The sequence below is a fragment of the Manis javanica genome, chromosome 8 (assembly GCF_040802235.1).
Source record: "Manis javanica isolate MJ-LG chromosome 8, MJ_LKY, whole genome shotgun sequence".
NCBI classification, from domain to species: domain Eukaryota; kingdom Metazoa; phylum Chordata; class Mammalia; order Pholidota; family Manidae; genus Manis; species Manis javanica.
Genome location: NC_133163.1, coordinates 26,988,788 through 27,007,578, shown reverse-complemented (window position 1 = coordinate 27,007,578; position 18,791 = coordinate 26,988,788). Strand labels below are relative to the sequence as shown.

At 42.9% G+C, this 18,791-nt stretch overlaps 1 protein-coding gene across 6 annotated transcripts in view; it reads right to left on the bottom strand.

Moving 5' to 3' along the window:
• Positions 1 to 615: 615 nt before the first annotated feature.
• Positions 616 to 18,791, bottom strand: part of AREL1 (apoptosis resistant E3 ubiquitin protein ligase 1) — a 43,899-nt gene continuing 25,723 nt past the window's right edge. For 5 of the 6 annotated variants that reach the window (XM_036991407.2, XM_036991575.2, XM_036991646.2 and 2 more), the window contains 14 exons: positions 18,379 to 18,559; positions 17,930 to 18,177; positions 16,388 to 16,465; positions 15,526 to 15,667; positions 15,275 to 15,396; positions 14,226 to 14,301; positions 13,605 to 13,714; positions 11,754 to 11,933; positions 11,458 to 11,583; positions 10,354 to 10,483; positions 10,208 to 10,266; positions 7,373 to 7,462; positions 6,806 to 6,981; positions 616 to 6,699 (listed from right to left, as the gene is read on the bottom strand). In XM_036991407.2, the coding sequence (XP_036847302.2) occupies positions 6,597 to 6,699; positions 6,806 to 6,981; positions 7,373 to 7,462; positions 10,208 to 10,266; positions 10,354 to 10,483; positions 11,458 to 11,583; positions 11,754 to 11,933; positions 13,605 to 13,714; positions 14,226 to 14,301; positions 15,275 to 15,396; positions 15,526 to 15,667; positions 16,388 to 16,465; positions 17,930 to 18,177; positions 18,379 to 18,559 (1,821 nt within the window). In that variant the 3' untranslated portion in view covers positions 616 to 6,596. The remainder of the gene's footprint in view (positions 6,700 to 6,805; positions 6,982 to 7,372; positions 7,463 to 10,207; positions 10,267 to 10,353; positions 10,484 to 11,457; positions 11,584 to 11,753; positions 11,934 to 13,604; positions 13,715 to 14,225; positions 14,302 to 15,274; positions 15,397 to 15,525; positions 15,668 to 16,387; positions 16,466 to 17,929; positions 18,178 to 18,378; positions 18,560 to 18,791) is intronic. The other variant, XM_036991513.2, reaches the window with a different exon arrangement.

Here is an 18,791-nt window from a genome sequence, read left to right as displayed (position 1 = left end):
ACTGTGTAGCATGTCTGACCTCATTCTAATTTCATTTGGGTGAGACTATATATAGATTTTCCCCCAAAGCAGGGATATTAAAATTTCAGGATCTTTTCCCTCAGTTGTATCTTCAAGGGTGTCTTGTATTCTTTATGCAGGATTCATTTAAACTTGGAAGTCACTTGACGCAAGCCATTAGTTGGGATTCTACATAACTTGCTACCTGCAAAAGATTTAAAAACCACTACCAATAACTCTCTCAGAGTAGGGCCTTCTCCCTACTCTAAATCCCAAACCCCCAAGTAACTGACAGGTATACAAAGGTATAAAGTGTTCATCTGTCACACAGTGTCACCAAGTGAATGTGAGGCAGTCAGTGAGCACTGGTAGCCAGGGGCCTGGGCTATTTTGTAGTCTAAGCTAATCTGCCTGAGACAAACCAGAATTGAGGAAAGTTTGGACTTTAACATGAAACAGATCCATGGTCAAATACAGCTCTGCTGCTTACTAGCTAAGAAGCCTTGGCTGTTACGTCTCCTGAGGTTCAATGTGTCTTGTGTAGAATGGGGAAAACAAGACCTACCTTGCAGGGTCATTGTCAATACGAGACAATCTATAATGAAGCTTCTAGCATAAAGGAAGAGCTCAAAAAATGGCATTTATTATGATTCAATAATCAGATGAGTTACACCAAGGGTATTAGGCTGCCTTTCTCTTGGTTGTCTACCACATGGCAGGTTTGAGATGCAGTCCCCTCAAATACTTCCTCTGGCCTTTAGGGGGTCATGAAGGAGGGAGAGGTCTCTTCACAGGTGTTTGGACTGGGTGTCTTGAATACCCACTCTCTCTAGCCTTCCTGGACATGATAAGGTAAGAAAAGAGCCACCGTCCTATAGCAGTCACCCACTCTAGCATCCTCTACTGCCCCCAGATCCGTATCACCTCCTGCTATGATAATTAAGCCCCCATATCCGAATCAACTTCTGCTATGGTAATTACTGGGTGGTAAGCCATAGTCAATATGGCATCGCACATACCCTGTAGGAAAAGCTTTTTCCAAGACCTCCAAGTCATTATTTTTCTTATTTAGTTAAAAGCGTCACTTCACAGATCAGGAAACCGATATAAGATTGTCCTGCTCAACAGTGTAGCACAGAGAAGGCAAATAGTGATTGTGTGGCACCTTACTACACTGATGGGCAGTGACTGCAATGGGGTTTTGGGGGGACTTGATAATATGGGTGAATGTAGTAACCACATTGTTTTTCATGTGAAACCTTCATAAGAGTGTGTATCAATGATACCTTAATAAAAAAAAAGAAAGAAAAGATTGTCCTGCCCAAGGTTGAACCATGAGAATTAAAAACAAAATATGTTTGTTCATTAGTTCATGGCTATCTATCATTCTGCCCAACTGATATGAACATGTGCAAGAGATCTTCTTTGAGAAAAGGCCAAATGACAGGAGATGCCTGTGCTGCAGAGGAAGCTACAGGCCCAGAGCTCCTCGAGTCAGAAACATAGGCTAGAAGTAGGTTCCTGTCACCAGGGTCAGCCACTTGGTCAAGGACACAATGAAGTGCATAAATGAAATTCATTCCCTCATCTAACTGCTTGAGTAGCCCAAGACCACATTCTTCCATTCTTCCTAGAGTCATCCCTAAGAGAGAAAGTCCTGGTTTGCAAGCTAAACCTGCTCTAAGGCATTCATGACATCGAAGACTGCCAAGGCCATGTTGGCCTGCTCACTGGGTACTCCGAAGACGTAGCAACGATACCCCCAGGCTTCATTTGAGATAAACCATCCTTTGTCTCCTTGAAGGAAGGCTACAAGGGGAACTAGATGGGAAATCCCACAGTTCTTGTAAGGTGACTTATTACTATGGTTACGTGCTTATGTGTTTGATCCCTGCTCCTAGAGGTACCAACACTGCTACCACCTTGTTTTAAGAAGCTGCTGCAGCGGACTGGTATTAACAAGCTAGGGTTCCACTGACAACATGGACAACTTTGCTAATCCTACCTCTGATGCTACATCAAAACCTACAGCTATCAGTCCTCTGACTTCTGGAAAGAGACTCCCACATCTCCTTACCAGGAATTCACTGACCATTTCGTAGACGCTACACCTGATTCCACTGCACAGAACCAAGTCCCTTCTGTGGCTACTACCACAAAGTGTTCTTATATAAGCAAAATTAAAGTGAAATGAACCTGGGGCGGGGTGGGGAGAAGTAATTCACAGCAAGGCTATACCAACTCTAGGTAGACCCACCTATCACATACAAACCAAAACCTTCACAATACCCCCTACTGATTTCTAAATCCACCCCCTTTACATCCCAAACAAAAACCGAAGTTCTAATAACTTTGGGATGGCTTTCTGTAAGATGGTGCAGAGATTCAGTACTGAGTCAGAAATATTAGCCTATTCCAGTTTTTGAGACAATTTAGTGCTGTCATTTTCAGTATTACCACTACACTTCTAAGATATTCAAGAACCTGCCACTGATCAGCAAAGAGAATCACGATCATGTTAGATCAGCCCACAAAACCTGTTCAGGGTATAAAAGCAACGGAGTTTCCAATGTAGAACATCTGGGGACGTCTTTGCAGAGATCTTGTAGTCTTTGAGTATGATTCATCAGACTCAGCATCAGGAATCTGAGACTCTCATGGGGTAACAAAGATCTCATGAGACTTTTTAAAGAAGTTGTGAGCTGTAGTGATTATCATTATTATGGAGAAACTGACCTTGGCTAGGGTCTTGTCAGGAGACCACATGGGCTCTTTTTTCTTGTCTCCACTGTGACGTTTAGGGCAGTTTGCAAAGGGAATTAGTGACAACTGTCTTAAAAGCTGGGTAAGAGTCACCTCTAGAGGGGTGAGACTGCAGTGCAGCTGTGTTTTATTTCTTGACCTGGATTGTGGTTACTCATGTGCTGCCTTAGTAGTTATTAAATTGCACATGCTTGCTTACTTTTTGTACATGCATCTCAAAATAAGAAAGGGAATTATTCATTTTTAAAGTACTACAGGAAACCTGGATCTGGTCTAGTATACTTAAGGGTCTTCGTGAAGCCAAAGTTGAGGTAAGGAGCCCTCTGGTTCAAGCCACCTGCTGGAGAAACTGCAGTGGTCCTAAGTGTGGCTGGGCGGAGGTCTGAGAGCTCTATCTGCAGTGGCTCAGAGGGAACAGCGCACAAGAGGCAGAAGCTGGTATTTATTGTGTTAATTCAAACAATCTGACACCCTCTTGAGTCTTAAGAATAACCTCATCATGGCCTGAAATCATTCAATGATGAATGTTCATAATGACCCATTCAAAGCCACAAGAGCAGCAAGTTTAAAAAATGCAGGACCGTTCACCTAAAGTTGTAAAGTTAAAGGGATAGAATTTTGTTTTCTTTAAGACATCTCATACCACTCAGAAGCTTGATGAGGTGGGAGTAGAATGTGCTCTCGAAGAGTTTTCAAGGTAAGATTCCAATTTACTAGCTCTGGGGGATGGGGGAAATCTATATTTTAAAAGCAATTTCAAAGGAGATTTTTGTTTTGATTTTCCAGATTGGGATCCAATGTATAAGACACCATGATTATTTCCCCAATAAAGCAGGGTCCCCAATACTTTTCCTTCTAGACCCAAATCAGATCTAGTTTTCTCTCTCTGCCAAGCTCATCTTTGGTTGGAAAAGAATTGGTGCCATCTGCCAGCAGCAAACTTTTGAGGGGCAGTGTTTTCATGTGCTATGCCTAAATCACCTGCGTAAGCCTGGTGGGGCAGGGGTTAGGCATTGGAAAACAAATGTGTGATTGTACATAAATCAGAAGGCTGTAAACAACAAAGTATTAACAGGGTCACCTCTGCATGGAGCTGACCACAAGGACTTGTCTTGTCTCTTGGCTGTGTGAATGAGCACTGTGGTCCTACCATGCAGTGTGGACAGTGATCTGAGAGAAGGGTGAAGGGCATGAAGTTCTGGGACAATCCAGGGCTCCAGGTGTACATTCTATCCCACGCTGACTGCTTCTTAAGGAATTACTGAAGAAATACAAATTTCTAGATTTTTCTTTTCCTTTCCCACCACCAATTTAAGTCCTGAATTGCTACTTAAAGCAGTTACTTGCTCCTTAGTCCTTTTAAACATTTTGTTTATTTACTGAACAAAATATTTACACTATCACTGCAACTGTCTGGCCCTTTTGCCTGGCCTGATGAATTTGCAGCAGGGTGTGGTCTCTGCTGAAGTTCTAGTAACACACTGATGCTCTCCTTGGTGTTCACTTGGTGCCTGGCTTCGGTCAAAGACACTAAGAGGCCAGGAAATTTGCTGACCCCCCAAGTACCTGGGCCACAAAGGCATAAATAAAAGAACTGGCCAAAATAAGAAACGTGGATAGGAAGCTGCCCAAGAAGTAACAGAAACTCCTCCTCCTCTCTGACATACTGTACCTTTCCCCACACTGCTGGTACCAAAGCAGGATTAGAAAACAAAGGTAAAGGAAAGGCCCAAAAGAGCACAGACACTTTGGAATAGAGTTAGGAGAGAGAAAGTAAACTAGAATAGTAAACCACAGCAGTGCCAAAGGGTTCTGTCACACAGAGACCCTGGGGCTACAGACTGTCATAAGGACATGAGCTGCCCCAGCAGGGCTGCACTGGTGCCCAAGATGCTCTGCAAAGCGCTGTGGCTAGAGTTTAAAATGACAGGTCGAGCCAAGAAAATCAAGTTGCACTCCAGCCTCAGTCTCTGGAGGGCTGTTGGAGGGGAGAATGCAGAATCCAGAAGTGGAACAACTGCCAAAGACAGCAGAACCAATCCACGTGCCCCCAGCTGGAAAGCCCTCCCTGGGCCTGAGGGGCAACATCGTGCTTCCCAGTGTGGTGATGAAACCTGCCTGTATATATCCCACGGGAAAACACTGGAGCAAGCAGCAGCACCTTGTCCTGGTCCCTGAGGAGAGCAGTGACTGTGTGGCATGGAGGCCTGATGTTGGATCCTGGACCCCAAGAATGAGTGAGGTCAGCACCCACACCAAGAAGGACAAATGACAACTGCAAAGGAGTGAAGTTGGCGAGTGAACTCTAGTCACTCAGGAGGTCTTGTTCCTCATGATCCCTGGGAACGAGAGGGCTCAGACATGCTTCCAGGAGGCCAAGGCGTTGCTACAGTCCTGCCGCAACTCTGGACTCTGTGTACTTGCTGGTTTTGGCAATAGATGGCTTGTAATATTCTCAGAGTTGAATGCCCCGTTGGGAATGGTAGCTTGCAGCAAAGCCTTCTTAAAAACAGAAATTTGGGGAGTTGATGAGATTGAGTCTTGAAAATGTTTTCATTCAAATCATAATGAAAAAGGATATTGTTTTCTTCCAAGAAAGAGCTGCTGGTTCTCTTCAATCATCATGTAACAGTGGACCTAACTTATCTTCTTCCCTCCTTAGTTCCCCTTGCTGGAGACTGATGGAGCGAGGGAATGAACCAGGGAGACTAGATGTTTACTGCCTGGCCTACCTCCTCTATAGATGCTCCCAATGTCCCGGCCCCACGGACCTGTATTAAGTTCTTGGACTACTGAGCCCCCTGCTCTTCCCTCAGTGCTACCAGGGAACACCAAGGAAAGACAGAATTGGGGCCCACTGGGATACTATACTTACTGTCCCAATCCCCTGCTGGGAAAACTTCTTCAGTAATAGCTAAAACATCTCCAGCTCTTGGCAGACTGCCTAACTTGGAGGTAATTGGCCAGGCCCAGCCACACCTCAGTATAAAGAACAAACTCAGAAGCAAGTATCAGCAGTCTTCGGGCCAGCGTGTGCCTAGACATGCTCATAACCCTAAAGGAAAACCATACTCAGCACTGGAAGCTACTGCCCAGCTATCTTTTACATTCTTAGTCTGTTCGATTTTGTCACCCACTCAAACTCAAGAAAAAGCCAGATAGTTCTTTATGGATTAATGATCATTTCTAGAAATACCTTCAGGGAAAGCTCTTTTCCAGTTTTGACACCACAAAAAAAGATTCTCTTGTGCTATCAGTCCCTGTGAGAGGTAGTCCAGTGCTAAGGCCTGTGTCTGCCATTGTGCAAAGGCACAAAACCAAAGACTGCGCATGTGAGCCACTTTCTACCTGTGCTTCTCCTGGCTCCTGGCGAGAAGAGGCAATCACCCTGCCCACAGAAAGGCCTTGAGTACTTCAGGTCAAGTAGTGAGGGCCACAGAAGGGGCCTTCAGGAGCATCGGCACAGGAGGCTGAGCAAGGTGAGGACACCAGCCTTCCCAGAAAGCTGAGTCCTTCGAGTAATTTCCCTCAGCTGCTGAAGCAGCTCCCACTACTGAGATCTAAGAACCAAGGGAAATGACAGCAGCAGGGTCCTCTTCCTGAGTGAGTAGCTCAGACTATGTACTATGCCAGAGTGGCCTGTGGAAGGGTGGGCAGGGCAGGGGCAAAGGAAGGACAAGGCTGACAGGTGACCAAATACTCCAGACACTGGGGAGCATGCAGCAGCTTCTGACTGATAGTTGTGTGTATGTCAGGGTCAATGGCTGTGACGTCTGTTACGTGCACCCAGATGCTCGGGAAAGCACAGGAGCCAAGTGGGTGGCTCAGAGTGGTCAGAGCATGCCAAAGCCCTCGCAGCCCTCACTGATGGCCAGCTGCAGCACCCTGTGCACCTCTTCATATGAGTCGTACGTAGGGAGGCACAGCTGGTTAAAACTGGAAGGCAAGGGGAGAAATGATTAATTCACACAACCAGAAACACTGGCAATGGCTGGAAAGATACCCCGCCACCAGAGCATGCATCAGGCAGTCAGATACCTACCACGTGTGTGCGGTTGGTAGTGTGCTATGGGTTGGAGCGGCGATTATCTGGAAGGAGGGGCAGAGGGCGGCAAAACCTCCGGGGGGCAGCTGAGAGGAGCCCGTTGTGAACTGAAGCAGCCGAGCCAACTCTTCCTGGGTCAAACTAGAAACCACAGTCCAGAACCACCTCATGACCTGGCAGGGAGAGCATAAGCCTAGGATTTGGCCCCTGGGGGAAGGAATTGGATGCCCTGAAGTGGGGGTGTACCCCAGTTACTGTTCTATGAGGACACAGGTACGAACGGTTCACGCCAGCAACCTCTGTAGGAATTTACATCATCATATAGTCGGCTGGGTAGTCGCTAACTGCTCACTTCTATGTTTCTCCTCCCAATGTACTGCTCCTGCGGTGGTCGGCATGACAGTCCTTAGGGACCAGGCTCCCTTCCGCCTGGACAGCCTGTCTTTCCCATACGTATCATTTTTTACCAGTTGACACGTCTGTTTCTCTGACTGCTCGACCTTTTTCTTCTGAAACTTTCCTCACAACATGGCACAATCCAACTCAGAGGTTTGGCCCACTTACCTTTTCCCTGAAATGCCATGAACCACCGACGACGACTGCATGGGCTTTGAAGTCAGACACACTGATGTTCCCCGTCCCACACATCAGCAGCTAGAGAAGACAGTCAGAGGGACAAAGTCCCAACATGAGGTCAAAGTTACTTACAACATGCGAAATGTGGAATAAAGAAAACACCAGGAGAAATACATAAGGTGAGGTCATAATGCCAGAACACTGCTTTAGGAAAATTAATTATAATAAGCCAATGATTCCTAACCAGTGTGGTAAAAATCACACAGCTTTAAAAAAAGAAAAAACAGATGTTTGTGGCCTTAACCCAGACCTACTGAATCAGAATCTCTAGGAATGGGTTATGCGCTTGTTGAAAAATTGTTTGAAAAAGTTTCCCAGGTGTAGCACCTAATTGAGGCTGCTTGATGTGCAGCCCTAATTGAGAACCGTTGCTGTGGATTATTCTGAACTGAAACAAAGGACAAAAAGGGAGTCCAGTGTTCACTGTCTGCCTGCTCTGGATATGGCCTGGGAATACCAGGGAGAAAAGGCAGGCCCTTTTCCTTTGATAAAGGTCCCTGGCCCCATTTTTTAATTCATCAGAGGGCCTTTACTGTTTCCTGGGATCCATTCTTCTTTTGTGGATTGAACGTTTACCACCTTCCCACTTCGGCCCTCCTTCTACTTGATCAGATAAATTTAAAAGTACATAAAAAAATGAGAACGGTAATGACATCAGAGCCCTAAACATGCTGTCGATGTCTTAATTTGGTTCAGGATCCAACATGTTACTTAGCAGACTGTGAGTACTCACCCAATAGCTATAAAAAAGGTTGCATCCTAATCAAGGGACAAGAAAAGCTCAAATAAACTCCTTCAAAGAGAACTTGCTAAGCTAATGAGTATCTTGCCAATGGGTTTCAGCTCTAGGCAAGCTCACTATGGATTCAATGTGACCAAAGAAATGACAGTAGAACGTTCTTGGGGTGAAAGGGTATAACACCCGACTTTATTTCTATGGTGTCAGGTCAATCACTAAAATCCCGTTCACTCAGAGGGAGTCTGCATGCAGCAAGCTGGTCTCTGCCTCTGGGCCTCTCTGCCTGCACAGCCGTCCTCTGGGCCTCTGTCCTTGGCACTGCCATCACTCCAGCCTCTGCTCTGCTCTCCTGCAGCCTTGCAGCCCTGCCACCGTGCTGTCCAGAGCACTGGGCGGAGCTCTTTATACAGAGTCAATAACAACGTATTGTCCACACGTGTGTAGTGAGCTAGCCGACCAGGGCCAGGTGAGAATCCTGGCCACAGGAACCTTCACTTTCTCCACAGAGTAACGAAGAGTAGGGTGTGGGACAACTGTAGGGGACCTGAGTCCTTCCTCTCTCCTTTTTTTTTTGTTATACTTTTACATATTGTTATAAGTGTTTTGCTCCACAATAGAACAAAATTTACCAGTAGCTACTCCTCAGCCCCTAGAGTAACAGCACTAGGTGGCAGGTCTATCAGAAACTTTAGGCCATGAAATGGGGAGTCCATTTTGTTTGGATTTCATATATGAACATATAAAACACGATGAAAAGTGCACACAAATTTGATTCTTGTTCTTGAGGCCAGTTCACTTAGAAGAAAAAAAAAAAAACAAGACCACCTGAAACTACTTTTTTGTTTTCTAATTTTTAAAGAATTCTCTCCCTACAGGAAACAGGTTGCAGAAACACTCCTCATGAAGGCTATGGGAAGGTGAAGCAGTAACTTGCATTGTATGTATCTCCTGTGAGCAGCAGGTATAAAAATGATTTTATTTTTTGCCCACACCTGATATGAACTTCGACTTTGCTAATTACAGAATGGCATTTACCATCTAATGGCCCTTTTTTGGTTGTTACAGGATCTGAAATAAGAATATATTAACTATAATGTGTGTGGCCCCAAACCTTAAGATATGTCACATATTTCGGTTTGTCTCATATAGAATGTAGCTCAATGAGGGCTGGGACTTTGTCTTACTCATTGCTGGCTCCCCTGTGCTTCAAACATTCATGGCATACAGGAGGCACTCAATAGTCCCTAAAGAAATAAATTCTATTATTCCCTTAAATCAACTCTAAATGTTATAGGATTTACAAAAACTATACATCATAGCAACTGTGGATAAAGTTGAGGTTCCTATGGCCAGGATTCTCACCTGCCCTGGTTGGCTAGCTTACCACACACATGTGGGCCATACACAGCTATTGACTCTTTTATATAAAGAGCCCTGCCCAGTGCTCTGGGCAACAACACAGTGGAAAGGCCATGTGTCTGTACAGCAGCAGGAGGGCAGAGACTGAAGTGGCAGCAGCACCGAGGACAAAGACTGAGACAGCTGCGGGGGCAGAGAGGCCCAGAGGCAGAGACCAGCTTGCAGCAGGCAGACTTGCTCTGAGTGGATGGGATTCTAGTGACTGACCTGCCACCACGGGAGTAAAGTTGGGTATAAACCCTTTCGCCCCAAGAACATTCCATTGTCATTCCTCTGTCTCATTGAACCCATAGTGTATTTGCCCGGGATGGAAACCCATTGGCAAAACAGCAACATTCTTTATTATTCAATCAGTATCAATAATACTTGATAAATAAATAAATATTAATTATTACTCCTCAAAAATAGTTATTTGCTGGTTTCTAATTTTCACATTCTAATTTTTTAATACCTGAAGAAAGGGTCAATACCTGTAAGCATGACAAAAGTGAAATCACCTCTTACATAATGGTTCTCCTACTGCAGCTCATAACAGTAAGCTGGTTCCCGTGAGCATACTAAAATAGTGGGTCAAGAATGGGATGTCTGCAATTGTAAGCACTTACCTCAAGCTCATTTTCATCAAAAATAGCCAAAAGGTTCTCAGGGACCAACTCATTCAGGCCTGAAACAAAGTAGCCAAGTTAAAGCCATACCTGTTCCATGGATCCAGGTATTTTCCTCTCAGAGCTAACAGCAGACAGGATCTCACCTTTGAGGAAGTGTTCCACCTCTTCTTTCACTTGACTGGCCAGTCGATACTGGGCCAGCAAATTCAAATAGAAAATTTTATTCACATTGGTGACTGGGGTTTGAGCTCCACCTGTCATGAGTTCTACAACCTAAATGAAGAGGCAAAAGACAGAAGAGGGACAGGCTATGCATAGGAGTTTATAAGATATTATCTGCCCAGTATGTCCCACAAACACAGTGTTAACTGAGCTCTACCAAGGTTGCAAATTTCCACTATGCATTTGGCTTCTCAACACACTTGGTTTCATACAGTTACTAATAAGCTTGAGGGTTCCTACCACTATAGATGTATTCTACTAGCTACTAGGGCATTGGAGTGAGTCTTCTCTGACCTGCAAATTGTGGTGATGCAATAGGAAGATATTTTTGTTCCTTATAGCAAATTTTTAGCAATATTTCAATGTTTCTAAAACCCCAAATTAAACTACTGACTTTTCTCTTAAACCCCAGAGCCCAATGTTCATAAAGGATATGTGAGTATGTGTACCATGGCATCAATGGCCACAATTTTTCAGTTACTACCATCTTGCTTCAATTTTGGCTTCATCATTATCATTTCATATTGTTTAACCCCATGATGTAAACAGAACCACATATGCATCAGAAATAGTTTTGGCCAAGACTTTTCTAAAAAAGTTTTAAAACAGACAGACACAGTGTTAAAACAGGAGTCATCTGTATCACCACCACTATAGTTGTCCAAAGCTGCTTGTACAATCACACTCCATCACTAAGTTGTTCTTCCACTGGAATCAGCCATGGGTGGGACGGATCAGCACATGTGTCTTTTGCTCCACTCAAATGGGCCAAGATGATAAAGGGTGGGATGCAGTGTCCTAAAGCTGTGCTGCCCAATATGGCTGCCACTATCCACATGTGGTTATTTACATTTAAGTTAATGAAAAAAATATAACGAGAAATTCTGTCATGCTAGCCACAGTTTGGGTGCGCAAAAGATAGCACAAATGGAGAACACTTCCATTGCTACACAAAATTCTATGAGACAGTGCCACTCACTCTTGCTGGGACCATGGGACTCACAGACTTTGGTCCTCTGTCTCACCTTATCCAATTGACCTGATTTGTTGTATTTCTCTTCTGCAAAAACCAGCTCCATTTCACTCATGTCATTGTTGAGGATGAAACAAACTTTAGATTTATAGAATTCTGGGTCATCTGTTTCAAAGTACTAAGGAGACAGAAAGACAAAGAACAAAACGACTACTCTTACCAGAAACAAAATCTGGAATGGCTTGGAATCACTTACTCCTTCACCCTTAAGGAATTATAAGGTCAGAGGAGAGGGATTCTAGAGTTAATGGCTAGGGCCCTAGGTAGTAACGCACACTTAGACATTACCTTGTAGTGCATACGTAGTCCTATGATTTGGGCCAAGAAAGAACGGGTGAAGCGAGCTTGGACCAACTGCTTGTAAGCTCCTCCCAAAGAGGACTCATAGAGACACTTGCCCACCAGCCGCCCTGCAAACTCATACATCTTCAAACGCAGATGGGCAGGACGATTAGGGTTGGGATGCACCTGGCAAAGGAAGAGATTAAAAGGCTTTATGCCATTGTTTTTCAAGTCTAGGTCTGGAAGACCTTTCCCCACAATTCCATCCCAAGGGAGCAAGAATTTCACTGTTAGGATCAAAGAGTCCATCCAAATGGTACCAGTCTTTTTCTTTTTTTTTATTTATTTTATTTTGGTATCATTAATCTACAATTACATGAAGGACATTATGTTTACTAGGCTCCCCCCTTCACCAAGTCCCCCCCACATCCCCATTCACAGTCACTGTCCATCAACATAGTAAGATGCTATAAAATCACTACTTGTCTTCTCTGTGTTGCACAGCCCTCCCCGTGCCCCCCAACACTATACATGCTAATCGTAATGCCCCCTTTCTTTTTTTCCTGCCCTTATCCCTCCCTTCCCACCCGTCCTCCCCAGTCCCTTTCCCTTTGGTAACTGTTAGTCCATTCTTGGGTTCTATGCTTCTGCTGCTGTTTTGTTCCTTCAGTTTTCTTTTGTTCTTATACTCCACATATGAGTGAAATCATTTGGTACTTGTCTTTCTCCACCTGGCTTATTTCACTGAGCATAATACCCTCTAGCTCCATCCATGTTGTTGAGAATGGTAGGATTTGTTTTTTTCTTATGGCTGAGTAATATTCCATTGTGTATATGTACCACATCTTCTTTATTCATTCATCTACTGATGAACATTTAGGTTGCTTTCATATCTTGGCTATTGAAAATAGTGTAGTGATAAACATAGGGGTGCATCTGTCTTTTTCAAACTGGAGTGCTGCATTCTTGGGGTAAATTCCTAGAAGTGGAATTCCTGGGTCATATGGTATTTCTATTTTGAGCATTTTGAGGAACCTCCATACTGCTTTCCATAATGGTTGAACTAATTTACATTCCCACCAGCAGTGTAGGAGGGTTCCTGTTTCTCCACAACCTCGCCAACATTTGTTGTTGTTTGTCTTTTGGATGGTAGCCATCCTTACTGGTGTGAGATGATATCTCATTGTGGTTTTAATTTGCATTTCTCTGATGACAAGTGATGTGGAGCATCTTTTCATGTGTCTGTTGGCCATCTGAATTTCTTCTTTAGAGAACTGTCTATTCAGCTCCTCTGCCCATTTTTTAATTGGATTATTTGCTTTTTGTTTGTTGAGGTGCAAATGGCACCAGTCTTTTATCAATTTCCTGTGACTGATGGATAAAGGGCAAAGGTGGACTTACAGTAAGTTGAAGAATCTTCCAGTAAGTAGTCCCTGGCTGAGTATGAAAGTTAACCAAGGATCATAATTGATCATCATTCAAACAGATGCTTTTCTAATGTCTACTTCTCTACTCTTGACACCTCTGCCTAGTCAAAGATCTAGAACAGAATTCAATTGCTTTACATGTTTTGAGAAGGTGGCTTAATTATTATAATAATTAGTAGGTTAGCCATTGCATTATAATACTTTTTAGCCAAATATTCATCTGCTTGAATTTTCTCTTATTTTACAGATGAAATAATGAAGGCAAAGAGGAGGGAGGCAATCTGCTTAGTTCCTATTTTAAGTATCAAAACTAAGAACAGGGCACAGGCTGTCAGATTTTCAGGGCAGTTTCATAATCTCAAACCCTTGTTAGTCCATCGTTATAATATAATCCACATTTCCCATCCACCCATGAGGAAGACAGACTCACCAGTGCTTGGTTGTTGTCACTGAATCGGGTGAAGAGCTGACTGGTGGTATCAAATAGTGCTTTGCAGATTAGTTCAAACCATTCCCGGCGAGGTCCTCCCCAGTCTAGAGCTGCAAAGTGTAATAAAAATAAAAAGTATTCTGGCCTACCACCTCTTATCACTTTTGTCCAAGTATTCATCATTTTACATTCTCTACATTCCTTCCATTCCACTACCTTAGTGTTTCCCCATCCCAACCTACTGAAACTGTGGACTTTTTTGAAATCCCACCGCTTTCTGTAGAATTAAAGTTATTCTAATCACAAAGCAAATGCCCCCAAGTGTGGAAACAAAGGAGATCAGAGATTCCAGGAGATGGACTTTTCTTTTGGTTCTACAAATAGTACTTTTCCCTTCTGGTTCAAACTCTAGAGCTCTCCTCCAAGTCCTGTATGTCTGTGCTCTATAAGAGCCATCAAGCCATCTGGCCAGTAAGCACCATCCTCTTTTGTCCTGACTCATGGTGAGAGTTGTTGGTAGGGGTGTGGGGGTTGTTTTGCTTTTTGTGGAGATGAGTTAAGGGGGAGGATAGGAGTTGGCAGAGGAGTTAAAAAAGATGAATGTGGAATTTCAAAACTGACCTTCTTCATCCTGGAAAACCACTTCAAAGTTCTTGCTCCAATCTGAGATGGAGAAATTCCTAGTGGCTTTCAGTGACTGAAAAGAAGTGAAAGGAAGGTCACTGTCAGAACACTGGCTGGCATCTCTTGGGTGTTAAAGACAGAAGCACAAGAACATTGCCATTGTCCATTTAACTAGCCACTAGTGCTTGGAGGAAATCTATTACTCATAATAAGCTTTAAAAATACCACCTGTTATTTAAAATGTATGTATCTCCACAAGATATTTAGGATTTTAAAAAGTAATCTAGTTCATCTTTACACCATTACTTTGTTGGAAAGCTGAAGCTAGTTTTTTTTAATGTTCATTTTATTAATGAGGAGAACTCTTACATAAAAAAGTAGAAATGATTCAAATTAGGCAAGAGAAACAAGGAGTCCTGGTTTTCAGTAAAGTATAGCCGATCCAAAGGACATCTTTATCCACAAGGCTAGGTTCAGACAGGGAGCCATGCCACCCAGAGAATGTGGTTCAGAAAAGGGGTTTCCAGGCACACCTACCAAAGCCAAACATCACAAACACTTTCTGGACAGAGCCCAAGCCTTCTCATTCTGGAGGAATGTAAGAACTATGCTGGTGTCTGTGCAGTGGGGACAGATACACATCACATGTTCCTTCTCCATCAGACCGGAGTGACAACAAAAATCATTTCCTTTTAATCCAACAAGAGCTCTTTTTATTCCAGAGGTTCAGTGACAAGAACTTTTGTCTGTAACAACTATATACACTTGCTCTCCATAGGAGTTCCATGAGATTATTCAGGATCTAGTTCAATACAGATTTTAAAGCCAGTGTGTCAACTAATTTCTCCCCTCAATAACATATCTAGAACAAATCTGCCCCAAATTTAGTATAATCAAACACAGAAGAAGAGTCTTTATTAGGGATGTTTAAAGATAAGAAAAATTTCGGTTTCATAAAAAAGGTAATCTTACATATAACCAAATACCAAAGAGGTTTCTAGTTGGAAAACTCTGACAACTATTAACAGAGGTGAAACTTTACCCACCGATTCCAACAAGGCATGTCTGCTGACCCTCAGGATGACTTTGGAATGTGGTCTTTTGATATGTACCTGCCGAAGCTCTCGCTGGAAAAAGTTGACTTTGTCCTGAAAGGTCTCAGAGCCTCCTGAGGAACAGCAAGATCCACCACGGTTACAGCCTCATTACACGACTTCTGTGCAGTCCACCTCCACACCCTCAAGCACCCTGGGTAGTTCAGTCACTGCGTTCCCTATCAGAAGCTGTCTGATCTTACCTATATTCTTATGGAGGGAGCGGATGAAAGTGGCTGCTAGAATGTTCCTCTCCTTACAACTGAGCTCCACAGGAGGCTGAATGCCATCATCCACCACCAGTGTGAGGAGCTTATGGACAGGGTCGGGGCCAAGGTATGAAAACTAACAAAGGGAAAAAAAAGGGGTTAATCGAGGAAACCCTCTAATCCAGCAAAAATCCACCTCATTCTTACTCTTCTGTACCAACCAATAAAAACAATAAAGCCTATTTTCTCCAAGTGAGTACCTACTGGGAGTATATCTCCTTGTTCTTCATCTCAGTGTTCTATAATCCACATTTTATTTTCAATTGAGTCACAAAGAAAGACTACCTTTAGTAAGGATCACAGGCAACACTACCAACCTGCCCACATGAAATGTAAGAAGGGTAAAAGCAGTAAGGATATAAAAGAGTACATGACCACCTGAAGAAGCTGGGCAAACTGGCTTTAGGAAAGTGATTTGCCTTTACATTCCAAAAGCTCCAAAGTTAAAAAGAATTTTATTTAATATGTGAGAATGCTGATTCTCAAAGAGTTAGCTTCAGCATACTGCAAAACCAAGCTTGGGCCAGAACTACCAACACCCTCTCCATTAACTTAGTCTCAGGGGCAAAAGATAGCTGTTCAAATATTCTGACTGTTAACTCCTGTTTCTGATGGCACATATCCTTCTAGAACATCTATATTCCTCATGCCATGTGTGAAGAAATAATGATCCTTAATTTGGCAATGAATTCTTTGTGCATGGAACACCAAAAGCTCTTCCAGGAAAAAAGAAAAGGCTGAAACATTCCAGAGCTGAAGTCTGCTCGGCATGGACCAGATGTAAGGTTCAACTTACTTTTGTTCCTGGGCATACTCGGAAGGTGTAAAGGCGCCAGGGAATGATTTTCAGGTAGAATTCCTTCACTGAGAATTGCTGGAGGACCAATATATAGAAAATGAAGTGAATAATATATAAAAAGGCTCTACTTGGGTACTGTAATTCAAATATCAAGAGTCCCTATCTACATTTCTCACAATAACCTTTTTCCCCTATGGATGATACTTCAGTCAGTACTGAAATCAAATAAACAGCATCAACTCTATCTTAGAATAGGCAAATTAAAAATTTTACTCTGACAATGGAATTTCAGCAAGAAATTCATAATCTTACTACTGAAGTCTTACTACCACTTCTAAATACCTAAGATCAAGTTTTTCACTTTATGAGTAGAGAATATTTCACCTAGAAACAATCAAAATCACCCTCTGCTCAGCTGGTTGCTGCTCAGAGAACTCCACAAAGTCAACAGACAGGAAATTGCAATGGCCCATACCCACTGCTTTACCCCTATTTAAATAGTACCAAGGATTTGCCAGGAGATGGGTGGGAAGTGGGAGGGTGAAGGGGTGTGGCAGGGTCTCAAATGAAAAAGTTCATAAAAATCCCTTACGTAAGAATAAAGAAGGGTGTCTTAATGCCATTTACAAAAAAGGAAAAGATAATGCAATGACTTTTTAATCTTAAAAAAAACTTACCCAAACGTCCAGATCAGAATTTTTTATTTAAAAAAAATCTTCATTAAAGAAAATTTCAAACACGTACTAAAGCAAACAGTATATAACCCATCACCAGCTTCAACAATTATCAATTCATAACTAATCTGGTTTCATCTATACCCTGCTGTTTCCCTCATTTCCATTCCCCTAACCCAAAACTAAGGCTAGACTTTTAAAATGATGAATAGTAGAATAGAATTAAACTCAGTTTTGGTTATGAGATTCAAGAGATGTAACGGGATGTCCCAAGAGTCTCATTTTTCTGAGGTCTGAATGAATAAGCAAAATACAAATGATAAAAAGGAAATCCCTAACACAAAGTGCCTTTTAGCTCAGGGGCCTTGGGAAGTTCACCTCCTTGTCTCTGCCAAATCTCTCTATTCTAATCCTGTAGCCTTATGGTGACATTCATTTATTGTGGTTTCATGAATCAGCCTGAAAGATCAAATTGTTTCAAAACAGCACAGGGGGCTAACAGTAATTTTTATACTAGTGAGAAAGTTTTCATGGTTAAAAGTAGCTTTCTTTAAATTCCAAGAGCCATGCCTTAAAAAAATCTTCCCAGAAGCAATCAAATGGCAGAATGCCTCCAGTGCTCTAAAGCACTACAGTGCATAGAATCTCTAGACAGATTTAATCTAGTCCAAATCAAACATTTGCAACCAAAATGGTGGCACAATCTTCTACTCAACTTTGAAGTATCCTCTCTGAGTATTCTAGAAACCCTACAAGTCAATGATCTTGCCCTGATTCACAAACTATTATTTTATGGTTTTATTACCAAATGCCATTACATGCAGGCTCAGGCAGGGGATTATGATGCAAGAATGGGAGCTCCAACCTTTGGTGACACGTAGCAGTACACCTTCTTCGGTTTCTTCACCTTCTCAGGGGTATGACACTCAGAGGGTGAATCTTCATCTTCCTCCTCCACAGCCGTGGAAGGCCGGCGCTGGGAAGAACTCATGTGCATGGGCGGAAGATGCCAAGGTGTGCTGGCACAGTTGGTGGCATTATAAAGATAAGCCTCAAAGTAAGTGCTCACTCCTGAGGTGGACACATTGCGTTCGACAGTATTCTTCTCGTTCTCTGAAGTATAACAAGGAATAAGGCTTGAAGTAGAAAATGAGAGGATAAAAATTACCTATCACTAAACTGTTAGTCCACAGGATTCTAAGCGAATTTTGGCTCCAGTAGCAAATGTGTGCAGGGTTGGTCAGAAGAGTGCAAACAGGCAAATAACAAGTGGCCTGGGAATGGGACTAAATCACAGCTTTTCTTTCAACTCACCACTTAGGACAATAATGTCAAATTCACCGTTATTGATTGGCTGATTTTGGTATGAAATGCAGGCCCGGAAGCAGCCACGAGAATGCAGGGTGAGCCGTAAGAACACCCGGCAGGTCTGCCTATTGGACGTCACTGACTTCTCAAATGTGACGTCAGTAGTCTCTTCTTCCTGAGGACCGAGCTAGAAGAGGGTAACAGAGAATCACTAAACATATATAATGTTCCTGATTTGCATGGTAATTTAAATCTATTCTTTACTAAGAACTTCCCTATCTATGAGATCATCTCAGTTTCACAATTGCCAATGAGAGAGATACTGGGAGAGAAGGACGGACAGAACAGAAGTCAGGGAGGAATGAGATGAGATGGAAATGAATGAGAAAGGGTGAGAATGACAGACAACGGAGCCCACA